This window comes from Sinohyriopsis cumingii, chromosome 7 (assembly GCF_028554795.1).
Source record: "Sinohyriopsis cumingii isolate HCF-2022 chromosome 7, ASM2855479v2, whole genome shotgun sequence".
Lineage (NCBI taxonomy): Eukaryota > Metazoa > Mollusca > Bivalvia > Unionida > Unionidae > Sinohyriopsis > Sinohyriopsis cumingii.
Genome location: NC_142967.1, coordinates 57,333,099 through 57,354,278, shown reverse-complemented (window position 1 = coordinate 57,354,278; position 21,180 = coordinate 57,333,099). Strand labels below are relative to the sequence as shown.

Below are 21,180 nucleotides of genomic sequence, written 5' to 3'. Positions count from 1 at the left end.
TATCCATAAGGAGAAATATATAAAATATTTACATCAAATACAACCCACCCCATCCTACCTTCCCATTAAATAATGGCAAATGCTTAAAGTCAATTCAATTTCAAGTTGAGATTCCAGTCACATTTGGCATTCCACACGCTATTTTGAAGAAGAAAAAAAAACAATTTCATTTTACGCATTTTAAAAAAAAGCATTTTGTACCTGCATTTTTGAGAAGAATGACACAAGCTTATTAGAAACAAGCTTAAGCTAATCTTCTTAGAAATATCAAGTTGTTTTCAAATTAAAGATTGAAATTTAGGTCTTGCAATATTTTTACACATGAAAACAGCATGAAGTCATGACACTGTCCATAAGAAAGCATTATTAATTGCTTGCCATATTGCATTCTTATTGTAACAAAGTTTGATTTTTAAAATAACTGTAGACACTTCTCCGAAACCAAATTTACAGCCCCTCCCCCCAAGTAATGTATCCTTTTTATGACTGCAGACACTAAGTTCTGCTGAAAAAAGTTTGTGAAAATGTTTATTTAATAAATATAACAACTACTATCAACCCTCAAAACACTAGAGAGGAAGAAAAAATAAATATTATCATTGCACATGGTCAAATATGGAATGGTCAAATAAAACAGCAAGTTTAGCATGTTTACACGCCCTAGTTTAAGGCAAGGACGAATATCACAAAATTTATATTCTCTTTTAACAAACATGACAGTAGCATATAAAAACATTCTCCTTGTTTTTCAAGTGCACTTAAAAAAATCTCACCCCTGATTGCTTCTGTTTGTAGAGGTATATATTTCTGTCTTTAGAATGCACAAACCTAGTTGATGACACAAAGTTTACCTCATTGGGTTAGATCCATATCCTGCCAACATTAAGATTATATTAAAGCCCATATTTTCCTCTCTGAGCAGGGTACAATTACAATTTGGGAAATGCTGTTTACCTTCACTAGGCTTGGCCTCGATGATGGAAGCTGAGCAGTGTACAATTACGATTTGGGAAATGCTGTTTACCTTCACTAGGCTTAGCCTCTATGATGGAAGCTGAGCAGAGTACAATTACGATTTGGGAAATGCTGTTTACCTTCACTAGGCTTGGCCTCTATGATGGAAGCTGAGCATAGTACAATTACAATTTGGGAAATGCTGTTTACCTTCACTAGGCTTGGCCCCTATGACGGATACTGAGCAGAGTACAATTACAATTTGGGAAATGCTGTTTACCTTCACTAGGCTTGGCCTCTATGATGGAAGCTGGGTCATGTAAGTAGTCCAACTCCTTCTTTAAATCAGCTTCCATAGCTGAGTGAGCTGCCAATGCCTCTGCTGCATCTCTCTCTGCCTAAAATATTAGAATAACTTCAGATTATTGTTATGAGAATTTTTCTTGACTTCTGCATGCACAAAAACCATTTAACATCTGTCTCATTACCTTTGTTTTTCAATAATTCCTATTTCGCTTGTGTAACTGTCTTTATCTTCATTATGAGTCCCTTTTTGATGTGTCTATTCTCTAACTCATTGACAGTTTTCATCTTATCAACTGACCCAACTGCCTGAAAATTTATCATTGTTCTGCCTTTCTCTCTGTCTTAATCTTGTTGTCTCTGGCATTTAAATCTTTGTCCCTCTAAAACAAGAGTACTGTGAATAAGCCATGTTTAATAGTCTTCTATTTAAGCAACAGTAGGATGTGGTTGACTCAGGAGAATATCAACCTACATGTCTCAGTGACCTCATATTTTGGTTAAGGAATGTGCTCTTGAAATAACTTCATGTAGAGAAACTATTATTTCTTATTAGACTTAACCAACCTTTGGATTCCAGAATCTATAGGTTTCTTCATTAAGTGCAAGCCATCTACAAAGTTTGGTCAAGGAATTTACTCAGAACATAAGTAATTCTGTCAATTCAATTTTTATTGGAACAATAATGACCCTGAATGTTGATCTTTTGAGCAAAAAATCAATAGGACTATTCCATGCCTTAAATTACACCCCTCCACAAACATTGATCAAAGTGTGTGGTCTAGAGCTAAAGTCATTATGCAAAAAAACACTTTTCTTCTTTCAGTCAAAGTGCCCTTGATCTTCGACCTTTGGGCCCAATGAGTAAGTCATCCACAATCTTTGGTGAATGTATATAGCATCAACTCAACATCTGTGCAGAAATCATTTGTCATAATGACCTTGATCTTTTGACCCCAAGACTGACAGTCTTTTCCTCTCCCCAAGTTGCAAACAATTCACATAGTTTGATCCAAGTACATAATGTAGAACTAATATTAATGTGCAGAAACCATTTTTATTGTTTAAGTCACCGTGACTCCAAAATTGGTATGGGACTTTACTTATCCCATGCTCAAAGTCTGGTAAACAGCAGATGGTGGTGAACTCAAAACATCATGCAAAGACCACTTTTCTTCTTTGAGTCACAGTGACAATGACCTTTGATTACTTTTTTCAGCCACCAAATTGATTGAGTGCTTCCTTACTCTAAGTGCAAGTCAGCCACAAGGTTTGGTAACAGCAGACAAAGTAGAACCCAAGTTATTGTGATGAAACCATTTTTCTTCTTTCTGTGAAAGTGAACTTTACCTTTGACCTTTTGAATCCAAGTTCAATCCACAATTTTTTTTAAACTGCTGATGATCAGAACTCAAGATATCAAGATACTGTGCAGAATAAAATTTTGCTGCAGTCACTTACTGTGACCTTGACTTTAACTCTGAATCCAAAAAGTTCTTTGTTAATCAGAACACAAGCCATCCACAAACATAGGTAACTATCCACAGGCACTTACTGTGACCTTGACCTTTACTCTGAAATCAAAAAAGTTCTTTGTTAACTAGAGCACAAGACATCCACAAACATAGGTAACTATTTTTTTTATGGGCAACTGAAGTTACTATGCAGAAACAAAATTGATAACAGACAGAAGGTTGGACAAATCATAATAACCTCTGCTTAATGGCAGGTGTATACCAAAACTATGCCATTTAGTGATTGATTGATTATGTTTATTTGTCCATCCATATCTCTCTTAATCAAAGTGTCTGTCTATCTTCCTGTCCCTCTGTCTGTCTCCTTCTATCCACATCTCTTTCTATCTCTCACATACCAACCTTGGACTTTGCTGCTGCTGCCTGAGCCTCAGCCTCTTTGTCTTTTTTAATGGCTTCCTCCTGTTGTTTGATCAACTCAAGCTTGGCCTTTGTATCTACCTTCTCTCCTGTCACCTCAGCTATCTTGATCTTGGCCTCCTCACTCTACAAGAAGTGAACAAAAAATATCTTTTACCAATGAATACTAAAACTGGACACAAAATCAGAATAAATATGCACAAGTTAATATTTTAGTTTATCTATGTCATTTACAGATTGTCCAATGCTTACACCACAACTGTTATCCTTTCAATGTGTATGAAGATTGATGCAGATCAACCCCTTTATACTGTGTAGAATGATTTCAATTATAAACACAAGGTTATACAATGACATTAATCTACACCAATTTTAGGTCACAATACTTAAGTTCATCATTCCAAGCATTATACAGTTCAATATCAGCATCCCAATGTATCTGAAAATTAATGCAGATTCTGTTCTTCATATTGCCTTGTATGGCAGTGTTTCCATGACTATATGATAAAGGTAATCTGCATCAACTTTCAGACACAATATTTAATTCATTCATCTGCAACAGACAACTCTATGTTCCTTCTCAAATGTTGTCATGGAAACATTCAATAACATTACAATTGCATTCTAGCACTATGTCAGCATCATGTCCAAACGATGCCAGCACTAATTTAAAGACTGCAATAGCTCTTCTTTTGTGTATATGTCTTGGAATATATACACTAAACATGTGTGTCCTGTGTCCTGCATAATTATATCATGACTACTGGCAAATGGCACAGAGTAAGGTAATTTAGCTAGTTTAAACATGTGGTTAACCCCGATTTGTTTCTCTTGGCAATAATGATGAAATTTCCATACCTCCAGCATTTAGCTGAATTTTAACATATCAAAATGTAACACATGTAATACTGCATGTACCATTTTGTTTATGTAAAATGAAAGCACATGAAGTACATCTGACTGTCTCATAACTATAGAGTATCACACAAAAATTAGTTGGGATGGGATCATGAACTAGGCTATTAAAGTGGCCAACAAGAAGTAGATTTTTAAATCAACACTGGATATGTGTATGCACATGATCAGGACCAAAAACCTTTAGTTGCCAGTCACTATTGAGGCAGGGGTGCATGTTCTACAGAAACATACCTAACTGATGTAAAGTTTGTGAGGGTGTGTCCACATTATGATTAAATACATGTAATATCAAAGAAACATATTATACCTTTAGCAAAAAATTGGTTTCTTCTTTAAAATGTCATCTCATGATAATACATTTGGAAAATGGATACAGAGGGAGTTACATCCCTTTATTCCAGAGTGGGCTCATTCTCCATTCTCCTCATATATACAAAACTTTCTTTGTTTTGAAGAGAATACAAGCTAGAGAGATGAAGACAATTTTTTCTCCCATTAGACCTGGGAGGGTAGCCTCTTGCTCTATGACTATCAGCCCCACCAGGTAAAACTGATCTTTTATGGATAAGAGATCTCCAAGAGAAAAGCTAGAAAATGTCAATCAAACCATTTCAAAATCGTGAAAGCATTATAAATAATGTCTGCCTGATGAAACAAAAAGGCATAAATATCGGAGTTTTGCTTTTTGTGTTTCAATTGCAACTCTGATTTTTCTCAGAAGGATGGCTTAATTCTTGGAGCTACTCCAACCAAATTGGAGGAATCTGCATCTCTATTTTAACGATAGGTCATCAAGTCCACACTAAATGCAATTGAAATATGGATGAAATCCAACAATTATTAAGGAATTACTAGGTGGATTTTTTTTTATCACATTATTATGCCAAGGGAAGGAGAGTTAAATGATTTTATATAAAACACAGAGGCAGCCATCCCAGGCTGGTCTGGATGGGACTCAAACCCAAAAGGAAAGAGGGGTGGGTCTGACAATCAGGGACTACAACTCCACTAAACAATGAAGCTGACATTTGAATTTGGACAACATCTCATCAATATCAATACCAAATCTGGATGAAATGCAGTAATAATCTGTGGAGTTGCTGGAAATGAAAGTGGGTAGAACCATTAATCATGTGCAATATGATGTAGAACACTGACAATCAAACTCTGCCAAGATCTGATCAATATCTAGGTGCATACTTTTTTAAAATTAAATCTTAATAATAATTAATGGAGTTATCATGCAGAAACAAAAGCATGGCAGATGGACAGAAGGAATGACACATGAACAGACCTAGTTTAATGTCCCCCTCTTTACTATCAAAAGTATGTGACAATAATTTCAATTGAAATCTGAGCCCATCTTTTGGAAGGAGTTTGATCAACTTGCAATAAAACGTTCAGAAGTAAAGTGCTCAAGTTTAGCTTTGTATATATTTTTGTAATATTGAATTCTGAGACTGGGGCCCAATTGACAGAGTTCTCAGAAACGTTTAATCACGCATATTTGGATGGCAATTTTTTTTATCTGGGATGCAGAAAATCACTTAAGTGGGAGTCCTCCATACGTATGTAATAAGTGGGCAGCAATATTCAAAGACTTGCTAGTCCTGCTTCAGCCACCTGCTTAGTGGGAAAATGCGTTGATCAATTAGCTGTGCTGAAATTCACAATGACAGAATTCAGTGGCTGAAAGAGCCCTTGATGTACAAGTTGCCATTATAAGAGTACATCAAAAGAACATGATGCAGTAGCTGGGTGGCAAGTTCAAAGGCTTTGACTGGAGTCTGGGTGGGAAAATGTACTGATATTTACACTGATTGAATTCAGAGGCAGAAAGACCCAAAGATGTACATGTGGTCACTTATAAAATAGCAACTTTAGCTTTTATAAGTGTAGCAGAATAAGCAGTGCACATGACCTCGGAATTCAGACATATTAGACAAAATGCCAGCATTTTGGGGTTAAATGGCAAACTGATGAACATTGTAATGAGATTCAGAAGAGTGCTAAAGTTGCTAGAACTGAGAGTTTGGTTGGGACAGTAGCAAAGTGTAAGAAGTTGTGTGATGCCTAGCTTAGTGTTTGGAATAAGACATTCTTCGGACTGACAAACTGCAGTCTCACTATGATGGACAAACAAGAGCTATGTCAGTGTTATAAGGTATGTAGAACTTAAACTCAATGGCAACCAATAATTCTTCTAATTTGCATAGTTTTTTGGGGAGGGGAATGCAACTTTTGCTGGTGGGGCTCCTATTTTTAGCAAATTGGGAGTCCTGGACTAATAGTTTTAAAATCCTAGCAAGACCTCTGATTGACCTTATGTGAGATGATGGATCGTTCCACCTACCATATCATGTGGCATGTCACCATGCTAACTTCCAGCAAACATGTAGTATTTGGCAAAGAAATTTATTTCAGCATAAGTGATATGTTTATCGAAAATGGTTTGTATTATAATTAAAAATGTAAAATTTTAAAGTTGCATAAATTATACTGCAGTAGACAAAATTTATTTTTGTAGTTCAAGTTCATATAGACAATGTGGGTATCAACAGTAAGAATTACAAGGCTCCCAATTTTCATCCTTACCAATTGAGAAATCAACAAAAATTGTACTTACTTATCATAATCAATTTTTTATTGCCACAAGCAGCTTGTCGGAGGAAAATGATGGATGTAAGCAATGCCTGCATGTATTTATAATTTATGCTTGCTGATTGGTTACTTGATCAGCATGACTGACAAGTGGCAACAGGTCAATTATATTGGAACAGGGACTAGTTATACTGAAATTAGGGCCGATTTCGGGTTCAAATGAACCTTTAAAAAAGTCATACAATAGTCGAAACTGGGAAACTTACAGTCTGTTCAGGCAAGGCAGAAATGGTGGCCTTCAGTTGTTCTGTAGTGCTCAGGTTCTCTGGAAGGTAGAAGGCTCGAGACAACAGCAACAGTGACACAGGGATGTCTTCTTTCAGGTGTAAATCTAGCCACTGCTGAAGCTGGAATTTTAGCCGGTCCTCTGACAGGCCAAGTGCTCGCATTCCCCGTGCACGGCAGGCTGATTGTAATTCCCATACCGTCAGACTGTCTACTCCTTCTTTGCTTATCATCTGTGAGATGTACATACAATTAAATGAAAATTAAATTAGGACCTGTACAGTAACAAGCCACATAATACAGGAACAACCTGGATTAAGATTACAAACTGAATTGATGACTCAAGATATTGTACTTGTCCTATTTCATCATGTAATTAATTACTGTATTTATCCAGTGATAGGCACATATGCTTGACAAAACTGTCCCCCAAAATGTTTGTAAATATTAAGGATATCTTTATTTAATAAAAGCTTGCCCCTACTTTTTTACCTATTCATTAAGACGGTCAGCTGGTCTTAACATGGGATACATAAACTACCAATGTACACAATCTATTTGACTGGGATGACTGGGAGTGCATTTAATTTGATTGAGTTTTGCAATGCTTGTGTAAAGTTTAACAATCAAACACCAGTGATCTTGAACATAGAGTTTGGGTTCATAGCTTTGTCAAAAACGTGCTCTTCTTGCAAATGGATGAGTATATGACGTAAGCAAGATATGGTGCTCTCCCTGGGGCCTTCTAACTTAGCAGTCTCCCTATGCTATAATTTCAGCCTATTTGGGTTTAGAACCCACCACTATCCCATCCGCTTGTGCCGCTACACTATTATGTTTCCTGCAATCCTTATAAAATTAATTTGTTAAATAAACATCATGACACCTAATTCAAGGCCCTATTACTAAAATGACACCTAATTCAAGGCCCTATTACTAAAATGACACCTAATTCAGGGCCCTATTACTAAAATGACACCTAATTCAAGGCCCTATTACTAAAATGACACCTAATTCAGGGCCCTATTACTAAAATGACACCTAATTCAGGGCCCTATTACTAAAATGACACCTGTTCTCATTTCATCTTGTGTATTTAATTACAATAATCCAGGACATGTACTCATTCACTAGTTGTTACCTGGTTGAATGCCAGTGAGTGTGCAACCTCTGATGCGGGGTTCATCTTTACAGTGACAAATTCACATGTTCGGTCAGTGATGAAGGAGTCTGCTGGCAGAGTGTGTTATTTACATTTTAGTTATTTCCATAACCAGCTAAAATAAGTTACACATATTGTAATTTACTAAGGATTCATGTAGTTTTATATCTTTCTGTACATTCATTAATAAATTTTATGTTCCATTTTTTTCAGACTAAAAGGTCATTGTTTACAATTAACAGAATCAAGAGCATGTTAAAGACCTGATTGCCACTGAGCGTCTGAAATTACCTCATGAAAATTAGAACAAAGGACTGTGCCTGAATGACTTTAATTTGAATGTAGCCACCATAACATACGGGAAAGTAAAGAAATGAAGGACATCATTTATTTAAAAATCAAAGACAAATAAGTTGGACATTAAATCATGTAATAACTTAGAGAACTAAGTAAATACATGTACTTTTCTTACATATCACTGACATTATTTTTTCACTTTTATGATTATAATGCACACATTTTAAAACATACTGAATAATATTTAAAGACATATTTTTGAATACAAACAGAAACTCAGCTAATGCTAATGAAAGAACATGATAGAACTGGCTGCATTTTATGACCCTTATCATAATGTTCTTTGCATTTTGAAACTGTTCTTAGCATTTTATATGAATTTTGTTCCTATGTTTAATGCTTGTGTGCAAAACTGAACTCAACTTGCTTTTTTATGCTCTCCATTCAAACCTAGCCTAGGATATCTCTGTCAACATAGAATCCACCCTTTGAAATTAGACGAAGCTTGATAAGGGCTAATTCTGGCCCCCAATCAGATTCTTATGAAACTTATATAGATAAAAGAGGTCCCCCTCTTATCCCAAAATATGTGTTTAGTTCTTATCCAAGACGGCTTTCAATAAAGATGATCAACTATTAAACAGCCAATGATTTTATCCTCTGTTGTGGAACCTATTTTTCATGGATTATAGGCAGTATGGCTAACATACCCCTATGAAGCTGACTGCCAAAAAGAGACATCTAAAATTCCGTATTTGCACACACTATGCCAAACAGTTAAATTACAGAATGTAGAAATATGTTCTTTTTTAAAAAACTGTCTAAATGATGCATGTATTTACGTTAAGTACAGTTAAACTGTCTAAATGATGCATGTATTTATGTTAAGTACAGTTAAACTGTCTAAATGATGCATGTATTTATGTTAAGTACAGTTAAACTGTCTAAATGATGCATGTATTTACATTAAGTACAGTTAAATTACAGTATGTAGAAATATGTCTTTTTTTAAAACTGTCTAAATGATGCATGTATTTACGTCAAGTACAGTTAAACTGTCTAAATGATGCATGTATTTATGTTAAGTACAGTTAAACTGTCTAAATGATGCATGTATTTACGTTAAGTACAGTTAAACTGTCTAAATGATGCATGTATTTATGTTAAGTAGTTAAACTGTCTAAATGACGCATGTATTTACATTAAGTACAGCTAAATTACAGTATGTAGAAATATGTCTTTTTTTTAAACTGTCTAAATGATGCATGTATTTACGTTAAGTACAGTCAAACTGTCTAAATGATGCATGTATTTATGTTAAGTACAGTAAACTGTCTAAATGATGCATGTATTTATGTTAAGTACAGTTAAACTGTCTAAATGATGCATGTATTTACGTTAATAACAGTTAAACTGTCTAAATGATGCATGTATTTACGTTAAGTACAGTTAAACTGTCTAAATGATGCATGTATTTATGTTACATACAGTTAAAATGTCTAAATGATGCATCTATTTATGTTAAGTACAGTCAAACTGTCTAAATGATGCATGTATTTATGTTAAGTACAGTTAAACTGTCTAAATGATGCATGTATTTATGTTAAGTACAGTTAAACTGTCTAAATGATGCATGTATTTACATTAAGTACAGTTAAATTACAGTATGTAGAAATATGTCTTTTTTTAAAACTGTCTAAATGATGCATGTATTTACATTAAGTACAGTTAAACTGTCTAAATGATGCATGTATTTACGTTAAGTACAGTTAAACTGTCTAAATGATGCATGTATTTACGTTAAGTACAGTTAAACTTTCTAAATGATGCATGTATTTGCATTAAGTACAGTTAAACTGTCTAAATGATGCATGTATTTATGTTAAGTACAGTTAAGATGTCTAAATGATGCATGTATTTACGTTAAGTACAGTCAAACTGTCTAAATGATGCATGTCTTTACGTTAAGTACAGTTAAACTGTCTAAATGATGCATGTATTTACATTAAGTACAGTTAAACTGTCTAAATGATGCATCTATTTGAGTTAAGTACAGTTAAAATGTCTAAATGATGCATCTAATTACGTTAAGTACAGTCAAACTGTCTAAATGATGCATGTATTTATGTTAAGTACAGTTAAACTGTCTAAATGATGCATCTATTTACGTTAAGTACAGTTAAACTGTCTAAATGATGCATGTATTTACGTTACGTACAGTTAAACTGTCTAAATGATGCATCTATTTATGTTACGTATAGTTAAACTGTCTAAATGATGCATCTATTTACGTTAAGTACAGTTAAACTGTCTAAATGATGCATGTATTTACGTTAAGTACAGTCAAACTGTCTAAATGATGCATGTATTTACGTTAAGTACAGTCAAACTGTCTAAATGATGCATGTATTTACGTTAAGTACAGTTAAACTGTCTAAATGATGCATGTATTTACGTTAAGTACAGTCAACTGTCTAAATGATGCATGTATTTACGTCAAGTACAGTTAAACTGTCTAGATGATACATGTATTTGCATTAAGTACAGTTAAACTGTCTAAATGATGCATGTATTTGCATTAAGTACAGTTAAGATGTCTAAATGATGCATGTATTTACGTTAAGTACAGTTAAACTGTCTAAATGATGCATGTATTTACGATAGGTACAGTTAAATACTCCTGATACCTGTTTTCATTTAAAAGTTATGTCTATGTTTAATAATGACTAAGTGTATCAAAATCTTAATTTGATTGACACAGAATAAGAATAAGTGTATTTCTGTACCATAAATAAACACCCCAAAACCACACAGATCATTTGTGTAACAACAGTAACTGTATTTTCCTACAGTATATAATTAAGAATCAGAACCAAATGTTCACAGCATCTATGAAGAAAGCAGCTTAGTGCATGTATCTGCAAGGGAAAGCTTCCATTATATTTTATGTTAAAACCATTTCCATAGAATTATTCTTTATATGGATCAATAATCACACAATTAGACACTTGTAACAATTTTTATGAAAGGCAGAAAGAGTACATTCGCTATAGGGCATACACATTTCATCCCACCATTATTCCATCAACATAATTACTGTTATTTCACCAATTAGAAGTCATTAAAAAACATTGGGCACTCAAATATTCTGAAAAAATTGTTCTTCCTCTGATGTATAGAAGCAGAAAGAACCTAATATTCAATATATTAGTTTAAAAAATTCTTAAGTTGACGTAAAAGAAAGAAAAACATACAGGCTCAAAACAAATCCCAACATCCTTCCACACCCAGAAAATTAAACATAAAACCAAGCCTTATATAAAAGTACACCAATTGTTTAATGTTCAATTCAATGATGAAACAATGAAATAAGCAAACTTTCAGTCTGATAACTATCAAAAATGCTTTGATTGGTAATCCATTCAGAAAAAGAATTTTTTTAAACACACATGCATGGGTACACTCACAAATGAAGCCTCAAGCTGTTGAGCATCTCGTCTTTGTTTTAAAGGAGCACCATATATGATGATAAACATAATTTAAACCTCATTTTAGGCTTGTGATCAGTCTATTAATTTATCATTTAATCTGATTTTGTTTCTTGTCATCATTACATTTTACATCAAGCTTAACATGAATGGTTATTTAATGATATTTGTGGGGCCCCGAGGGGCCGAGTGGTCTAAAGCGCTCTTCGTTAAGGATCACTGCCATCTCACCTCTGTCTGTGGCAGTTCGAGTCTTGGATTCAGCCAATGTGGGTATGTGAGAAAGCTTGCCAGTAGCTTCTCTAGGGTCGGTGGTTCTTTCCAGGGTTTTCCCGGATTCTTCCTCCACCATTAATACTGTCCGCCATGTATAGCCTATCGTGTGCTGAAAAACGGCATTAAACCCCACAACAATGATATTTGTTTGGTACATTGTGCCCTGGAATAAGCATTATGTCATATTTTGAATCTTCCATCAAGTAAGTTTTACAAATGCACATTTAATATATAGGCTACCTACAAAACCCAAAATGGCTGATTCCTGGCATGATTCATCTTCAGATCATGATTTTGTTTGGTAAATAGTGATTGATGATAGTGATGATATAACTTTTGACATTATGAAATATATTGGATTACTGGCGCTGGAAAAGTGTTAATAGAGATACCAGTGAGTGATTTTGAGCCTGAAAAATGTGTTACATACGAGTCAGATGTACATACTGGATGGACAAAAATAGATGGCATGCCAGTCAATCTTCATTTCAGAGATATTTTGAAATTAAATGTAGAAAGGGCAGAATACAGAGACTAATTAAAATACAGACAATTTAAAAGCAGAATGCAATTTTCAATTCTATTTTCTCAATCAATTCAGCCCTGTGGTTCATATGCTACAAAACCATAAATCTCTATTAGGGTTAAGATAAACTGAATTAATAAAATGAAGAGAAAAAAAAAGAAATACAGATACTTTTGTGATTACATTACCTCTGTCTGAAAATGCAGACTATGGCATTGATGGACTAAAAACCATAATAGAGCATTATGTAACAGATAAGAAATCTATCCAAGTAGTTAGTGAACCACTCATTCAAGAAAGTGAAACTTTGGCAGAGTTTAAATTAGTGAAAAACCATATTTTGGAGCAAATGTAACAAAAAGATATTATCTGTGAGCTCTAGAAAATTGTACATAACAGCCATAAAGATTATTTTCCCAACCTATTCAAGCTGATAAAGCTAGCTATGTATATCCCCTTCTGAAAGAAGCTCAGAATTATATTCATACACAGTTGAGGAACAATTAGCAGATTAATGCTTATACAATAAGTGGTGACATCTTTTAAATATTTTGATTTCAGTGCTCTGACAATGGAGCAGAAAGAAAGTGAGATAGATATTTAAATGTTAGGTAAATACTAAACTATTTTTGTTTTCTCCTCCCCCTCCACTTTTCTACTACCCCTTTATTTCAGAGACAAAGGGTGAGCTCCCCCACTTTCGATAAAATCATGACAGCATCTTTCCTTAAATTATGCATGGGGAACAAATCTGGAATGTCTCTATTTAACCAGTGACTGAAGGTGCAGAAGGAATAAACAAAATGTGCACAGCATCAGTGTGGGGGAAGATTTCAAGTATAACACCTTGTGTAAATTGTTTTATACAAAACATTTTTTAGAATAGGACTGTGTGTTTTCAATACTGTTTTTTCTTCGCTAACAAATACATGTAACTGTGACTGCATCAGTCTATAGATGTGATAGATTTTTTTGGTGTTCATCCTCCTTCCCATGCCTGGACTTGTTCTATTAGGTTTCTTTGCACGAGGACACTGCAATATTTCCTCTGCTTTGGAGATCACATCATAATGTCTTCTAAGTTTAAGTGAGACATGAAAATGGTAACAAGATGTTTTCAAAGCATTCAAGCAGTGCAATACAAAGGGACTGGTGGCAAAAGTGAGTTAAATGTGAGTTAAATGGAGCCTGCCTTAAATATCCTAAACCGCCTGAATAAAACTCACTCACAACAAACTGGTAGTCTGTTTGAAAGTATTTCTGTTATCTTGTAGTCTAAGAGAATTGCATATAAATATACGATAACTATTTATGTCTGTTTGTAATCAGCATAAAGGAAATACAACCAGTACCTCAACATACATAAAAGAGAAACACCTACCTTCCAAAGACTGAGAGACCATCAAGTTTATGTGTATGGATATGCATTGTACCGCAGGTTGTACATCATGAATCATATCAATACGTGGCACAGGTGTATCATTTCACCCCTAATTTTAACAGACCATGTTAGTCAGAATTAGCATCATTGGCTGCTGCTTTTTTTATTGCTGTGAACCTTTGTCCTCAATGTTTTATGTTTAGCTGCTCTCAGACAAATATTTTGATTTATGCTAAACAATGCCTCACAATGCAAACAGAAACAGAAAGAAAAAAATACAATAGCCCAATCAAACAGCAATTGGCATTTGAATGTAAATTTTGTTTAAAGATGAATAAATGGCATTTTGTGTTGCTGTAAAGCAACACCCTAAAATTATAAGCAAACTAAAAATAGGAGATGGTCAAAGTTACACATTTTGCCTTCACTATTCTGTTCATTAGTGATAAGCACAAGTGAGAGCATGAATAAAAATTTGCATGTGTTAGAAGGTTACAAAATGTATCTTCTCTCAAAAAATCAAACGTGTTCTCGAATGTCCTATTAGCTCTTGAGGTCTTTATTAAAGAGGCAGAAATCTTGCAAAATTTGAGTTTTTGATTGAACACAGACCTATTTAGGAACAAAACTGTTAATTTCACTGTTTCTTTATATCACATGTACATTTGTTGCATTGATATATAGTGGATATGGCATAAGTATAATAAATACTCTTATAAACACTTTAATTTATCACTAATTTGGGGGCCAAAATCAACCCTTATCGAACCTTGTCCTTTTATCCCACAGAATGATTTTTACTGAATTTTGTCAACTTGATTAATTATTAACCAATCTTAATCATAGAAAAGTTTAATGAAGACTTAAAAATCTAATTATCTAAATTGGAAAAAAATAATAGATGCAACGAAATTTACCTATTAAATGCAAATGTGAATATTTAAATGCTATACCTTGTCATCTGTTTTAAGCTGCCTTAATTTCATGCGTAGCTGGAAACGCAGGATATTATCTGGAGGAATTGTTGGGAGGCCTAATACTCTGCATAAAGCCTGGAGAGAGCTACGGTTCAGACTGTCCAGTGTAATGTCATCCTCAAACAGTTTGGAATACTTCAGGATCTCACTGGTGGTTACTGGCACTCCAGTGGAGCGGACCTATAAAACAGCAAATTATTGACCAACAGTCTTTTATCATATATATATGGCCTATTTAATGGAAAACTAAACAATACACAAGGCTTACTTAATGAGAAACTGTACAAAACAAAAAACTTATTTTGTGGAAAACAGCAAAATTTATTTTCAAAATATCCACCTGGCATAATATGGAAAACAATTTTATTAGTGAATTATTGCTCACATGGTGGGTGACAAAGAAATACATATTATATGATTTAAAATATGATTTTTAAATAATAAAGAACTAGATGCATCTGCAGTCACAGGTATGCTTATCCCCTTACCTATGATCATGTTTTTCTTTTATAGCAAACCGCAAACATTCTTCCTCTCAAAATCTTTGGTGCAATGAAAAGATCTGAACCTTTGTTAGACAAAGAGTTGCATGAATAATAAAAAAATAAGCTGAATTCTGAAATATCCTCTTTTCTGACAATTTTTCAAGAAATGTAAAAAAAAGGAAGAAAGTAAAACTTCATTTCTAGCCTTAAAAGTTCCAATAAAATCATAATATCAGTGTGGGAGAAAAAAGCCATGAAGTTCTGAATTCTGAGAAGAAAATAAAACTTTACTGCCCATCTATCAACTAAATAACTAGCCTACAAAGTTTTTATAAAACCTTCCAAGCAGTGTGGAAGAAGTGATCATGAATGCAAAACACACTTTTTGGAGCACGTTTCAAAAGAATGTCCCAGTAAAAAAAGGGAAGAAAAAAAACTATTGTGTATCTGCACCAACCACACATCTAGCCAACAAAGTTTCAATAAAATCATCCATTCATTGTGGGAGAAGTGATGACAAGTGGAATTCCCAAAATAGTCCATATACATTTTCTACAAGAAATGTTTCCAAATGTAGGCCAAAGGAAAAAAGCAAAAATCTTAATGTGTAGCTACACCAACCACAAAGCTAGCAAACAATGTTTCATCAAAATCCTCCAAGCAATGTGTTCAGAAGTGATGACAAGCTGTGACATTATTGAAGATAGTGACAAAAAGAAAAATGAAGGAGAAAAGATGACAGACTGACACAAAGAGGCATCAACAATACCCCTGTTCCTTGCTGATGTGCTGGGAAGGTCCATTTCTACAAGCAGTTTGGGAGGAAAAACAATTACACACTCAATGCTCAAAACCTTCTTGCACATCTACAAAAATTACATATCAAGCCAACAAAGTTTCAATAAAATCATACAAGCATTGTGGAAGGAAAAGTGAATGAACTCAAATCTCAAAATAACCCCTTTCTTTGATAATTTTTAAACAAATTTTCCCCAAAATAGACCAGAAGAAAATTTTACTGTGCATCTACACAAACCTCAAAAAAATTTATCTAACAAAGTTTCAACAAAATCTTCCTATTAGTGAACAAGGAAAAGTGACAATGAGCAAAATTCGCCAAAGAGCCCTTTTTGATAATTTTTTTATTTTTTATTTTTTAAATTCCCTCAAAATGGACATTATTGTGTATTTACACAAAGCACACAAAATTATCTAGCAAAGTTTCAATAAAATATTAAAACTAGTGTAATAGGAGAAGAAATGATTGACTAAATTCAACAAATACCCCTTTTTGACAAGTTTTAATTTTTTCCCCAAAAATGGGCCTGAGGAAAGTATTACCTCATATTGTGCATTTACACAAACCACAAAAAATGTATCTAGCAAAGTTTTAAAAAAATGCTCCAATTAGTGTCTGGGGAGAAACAAAGATGAACTAAATTTCCCAAATACCGCTTTTTTAAATGCTATTTCTTTCACCAAAATAAAGAGGCCTAAAAAGAAAAACCATAAGGTGCATTAACACCAAACTCATATCTAGCCTACAAAGTTTCAATACAATCCTCTATTAATGTGTGTGGAAAAGTGAAACCAAACCAAATTCCCAAGTGTCCACAAAATGAGCCAGAAATAAAAAGTAAAACATTAATGCACATCTACATGAACCCATATATCTAGCCTAGAAAGTTTCAATGAAATATTTAACCAGTGCATCAATGATCACCTGTCTTTTCAAAATACCCGTTTAGACAAAAATTACCCAAAAGTGGGCCAAAGAAAAAAATTAAACCTTGTTGCACTTCTATACCATCCACATTATCTGGTCTACAAAGATTTATAAAGTCCTCAAACCAATGAGAGATCTAAAAGCAACAATGAATCAAGTTCCACATTTAACCCTTTACTGACAAAAAAGTTTGTATAAAATTTCCCCCCAAAATGGAACAAAGAGAAAAGTTACATTTTATTGCATATCTACATTAGGGCTGTTCCAGTAAAACATATACCCCCCTGGGGGGAAGGCACTTTCAAATTCAACCAACCCACAACAGAAGCAATTAAAAAAAATTATGATCCACCATCAGATGTGTTTTAATCGAGAAACACTGCCCCCTACAGAAGTATATTTTTTAACATAATTTCTGGCTATGGGTTAGTGGGTGGTAGAAGCAATTTTAATATTGGGTTGGGGACAGAAGCGATTTAAATGACAGCTGGCTGGAGGTAATCTACTGAATTCATATACATCATATAATCTACTGCATATTTTTATTTATATTCATTCATTATAATCAGTCTTTTGTCCTTTTGTTTGTTTTTCTGTCAGCCAAGTATGTCTCTGATACTGTGAAATCACAGATTTTCATGGTGGCTTATTATTTGTAGATGTCATTGATCAGTCCATTAATACCTACTAATTTAAATCCATGAATACAGATTTTATAATAGATATTTCCATTCTAATACAGAAATCATGAATTTGTATCCTTACTAAACTCTGTGTTTCCTAAAGTGATCAATGTGTCTTGCTATTTTTCTTTGTTCTCAGGCATGCTGCTTTTGATTAGAATAATAGTTAAATCTTGTATTGCTTTAAATGTGTGGTCAGATTCTATGATTCATTGTTATTTTTTTTTTCCAATAAATGTTTTGGTAAACTTTTATGATTTGTCAGAGAAAAAAAATAATGATGCTCGTGGAAGTGATGTTGCATCATTTGTCTACTTTTACACTATATCATTTCTTGTAAGAACATCTTTTTCAGTTACTGATGTCTTATTTTTACACCTTGTTGCAAGACTAATATAAAGTTATAACAAAATATAGCAAGTCAAATATTTTTATATCATAGATTTAAAAAAATGGATGAATGTCAAGGAATCATTTTTTCCCAGAGTACTCATAAAATCAATGTCATTGCAGTTAACTGCATTGTCAACAACATCATCATCACTGATGGCCTAGCAGTAACATTATGCATTTTCAATCCAGTTGTCACAGATTCTATCTCCCACTTCTAGTCTTTCATATGAGACTTATACCTATGGCCTGAGGGGCTTTCATGGCAGAGTGGTATAAAATGCTTGTCTTGTGATACAGATCTGAATGGCTTCCATGGCAGTGGTACAAGATGCTTGTCATGTGATTACTTGCCTCCAATGTGCTAATGAGAATGTTGCCAGTTACTTGTGGAAGGTCAGTGGTTCTACATAAGTGGTGTTTGGTGTCTCAAAAGGACTTGGATTTTCTTCAGCAGTAAAACTGGCTGCCACACATAGATTCTCTTCATCTGAAAATGGTGTAAAGGCCATACTGATCTACTGAAACCCCGAAAGCTCATGTCTAAATGACTTCAGCTGTTGGAGATAAATGTCAAATCAACAGAGGCTCCATGTGCCCAAGTGTACTAAAATGCTTGCTTTTACATCACTTAAACATCTCACAGAGTGAGTTTGTGTCACAGATCAACCAATTTAGGTTGGTGGTCTTTCGGAGTCCTTCCTCCACCTAATATATTGTAAAAAAATCACCAAAAATCCCAAAATCAAACCACACTGAATCAACCAACTAATCAGCTGCAACAGCAGCAAAGGTACTAGTCAATCATTTTTGCAACAGCTGTACGAGTTTACAACTTTTGACTCAAGTAATTTTTGTAGACTATAGAATATTGTCAATTATGCCTTTCTGACAGTTACCTAAAAGTTATCATCAGTTGGTGCAAATGAATTTTTCATGGTGAGCATATGAGATGGAAAAGTCTTGAGCAATCCTGCATCACACACTGCCAAAAAGTTTACATTTTAGCTCACTTAAATTTTCTCTTAACAATGTTCATTGTTCCAGCTAGAACTGTTATAACTTATTCAAGCTATATTCACCAATATCTGATGATATGCATCTGTAATAAATATTTGTAACAAAGTATGAGAATGCATCAATGTTTTTCAATGATGCATTTGAACTGAGCAACAACTACAATCAACAAACCAAGAAATAAAATTATTCACATCTCTCAGGCAGAAGTAGGGTATAATCATAATCTGCCAAAAGATTTTTAATTTTTTAAATTTGCCAAATATTTTTTCCAACCATACTGATTCAGTGGACATATCACCAGAATGGACAGAAACAGACCAGAAGGTTAAAATCAATTTGATACAGCTTTTAAGTAGCTAAATTCATATTGGTTTAGTTAACTGTACACCCTTTATCGTCTTCCTTTTGATGAAATTTCTTAATGAAGCTAAGAAAATAATGTTGCACACATAAAAAAAGGAGGCACACTTCTACTCATTATTGTTTTTATTATACTTCTCCATTCCAGCCTGTTCTAATGATCTTCTCCCCACCACATACTGTTTGTCTTGTTTATGATATGTATCTAAATTTCTCACTTATTTTTCCTACTACTATACAAATGTTCTGTGAATATGCATATCAGTGTGAAACACAATGGGGAGACTAAATCCAAGATTAAAAACCTCTACATTTCTGGATATATTCTGCTTGGATTCCATATTTCTGCATAAAACTCAAGAGTTCAGGACTCTGCACTAATTCAGTTCCCAATGTAAATTTGTGCAAACACCACGATATTAAAATTTAGTAACTTAAAATTTTGAGTGCTCATGATCAAATTTATATCAGTATAGACACATCTATGACGACAGCTTTTGTGAAGAAAAAAATCCATAACAGCCGCACCATTTTCTGGATCTATACAAATCTGAAACGTGTGCTTTCAATACTGCACCAAAGAGTCAGCTGCTGATTTCAGTAATGAGTCATCCAAACTCGGGTCTGTAAAGGGATGGAAATTATGTTAATAAAACAATGTCCCTTACTTTTTTCAGTTACAAGTAGGACAAGCTCTCAAAAGATTGTTTTTACTAAAATCTTACTTTCATTATCAACCAATCAGGGACAGTCAAACACATATATACTCTATTTTATCTTCACTGATTTATAGTATTGTTCTCGTTCTTTCACATCTGTAGTAATGGGAGTCCTTGAACAACTCAATGGTTGTAAGCCTTTTTCGACCATGCTGAATGGACACACTGTAAGATAATGTTCAAGTTGCAGAAATACCATGGGATAACCAGAGACCAATAAATTGAATAGTCAAGTTATCTCCTCTGCAGGGATGCTGCCAGGATTTCAGGATGTACTCTAAATTTTGTGTGTGTGTGATCTCCAATGAGGAAGTGGTGGTGGTGGGAATAGCCATTGTTCAATATCTTTCTAACACTTAAATATCTGTCACTCTTTCTTACTGTTCCACTCTGTTACAGCTCTACTGAAATCAAAATTCTCGAAGAGATGTCATCTCATGTTGTATAGCGATTATTACTGTGAGGTCATTGGGCATGGTCACGTGGTTGTGGTGGGGTCTTGGTTGGGATGGCATAAAGACTATAGGCTTACTCCATATTTGACAGCTAATTATGATGTCAAAAGAATTAAAAAATTTCTAGCAATTCAGTTGGACTCGGATACTTGATTCATAGTCAATGAACAGGTTCTAATATTGATGTGTTTATTTTGGAGCTATGTTCCTCCATCACATTCAAAATCTGGATATACCAAAGGTGAAATTGGTACAGTTGCATCCTAAACATCTATCGTG

General features: G+C 34.1%; 1 protein-coding gene across 2 annotated transcripts in view; it reads right to left on the bottom strand.

Annotated features, from left to right (window-relative positions):
• Positions 1-21,180, bottom strand: part of LOC149795320 (mitochondrial proton/calcium exchanger protein-like) — a 70,506-nt gene that overhangs the window by 21,152 nt on the left and 28,174 nt on the right. For both annotated transcript variants that reach the window (XM_089965085.1, XM_089965086.1), the window contains exons 6-9: positions 15,040-15,243; positions 6,938-7,189; positions 3,135-3,278; positions 1,235-1,352 (exon numbers count right to left, since the gene is read on the bottom strand). In XM_089965085.1, coding sequence (XP_089821211.1) covers positions 1,235-1,352; positions 3,135-3,278; positions 6,938-7,189; positions 15,040-15,243 — 718 coding nt within the window. The remainder of the gene's footprint in view (positions 1-1,234; positions 1,353-3,134; positions 3,279-6,937; positions 7,190-15,039; positions 15,244-21,180) is intronic.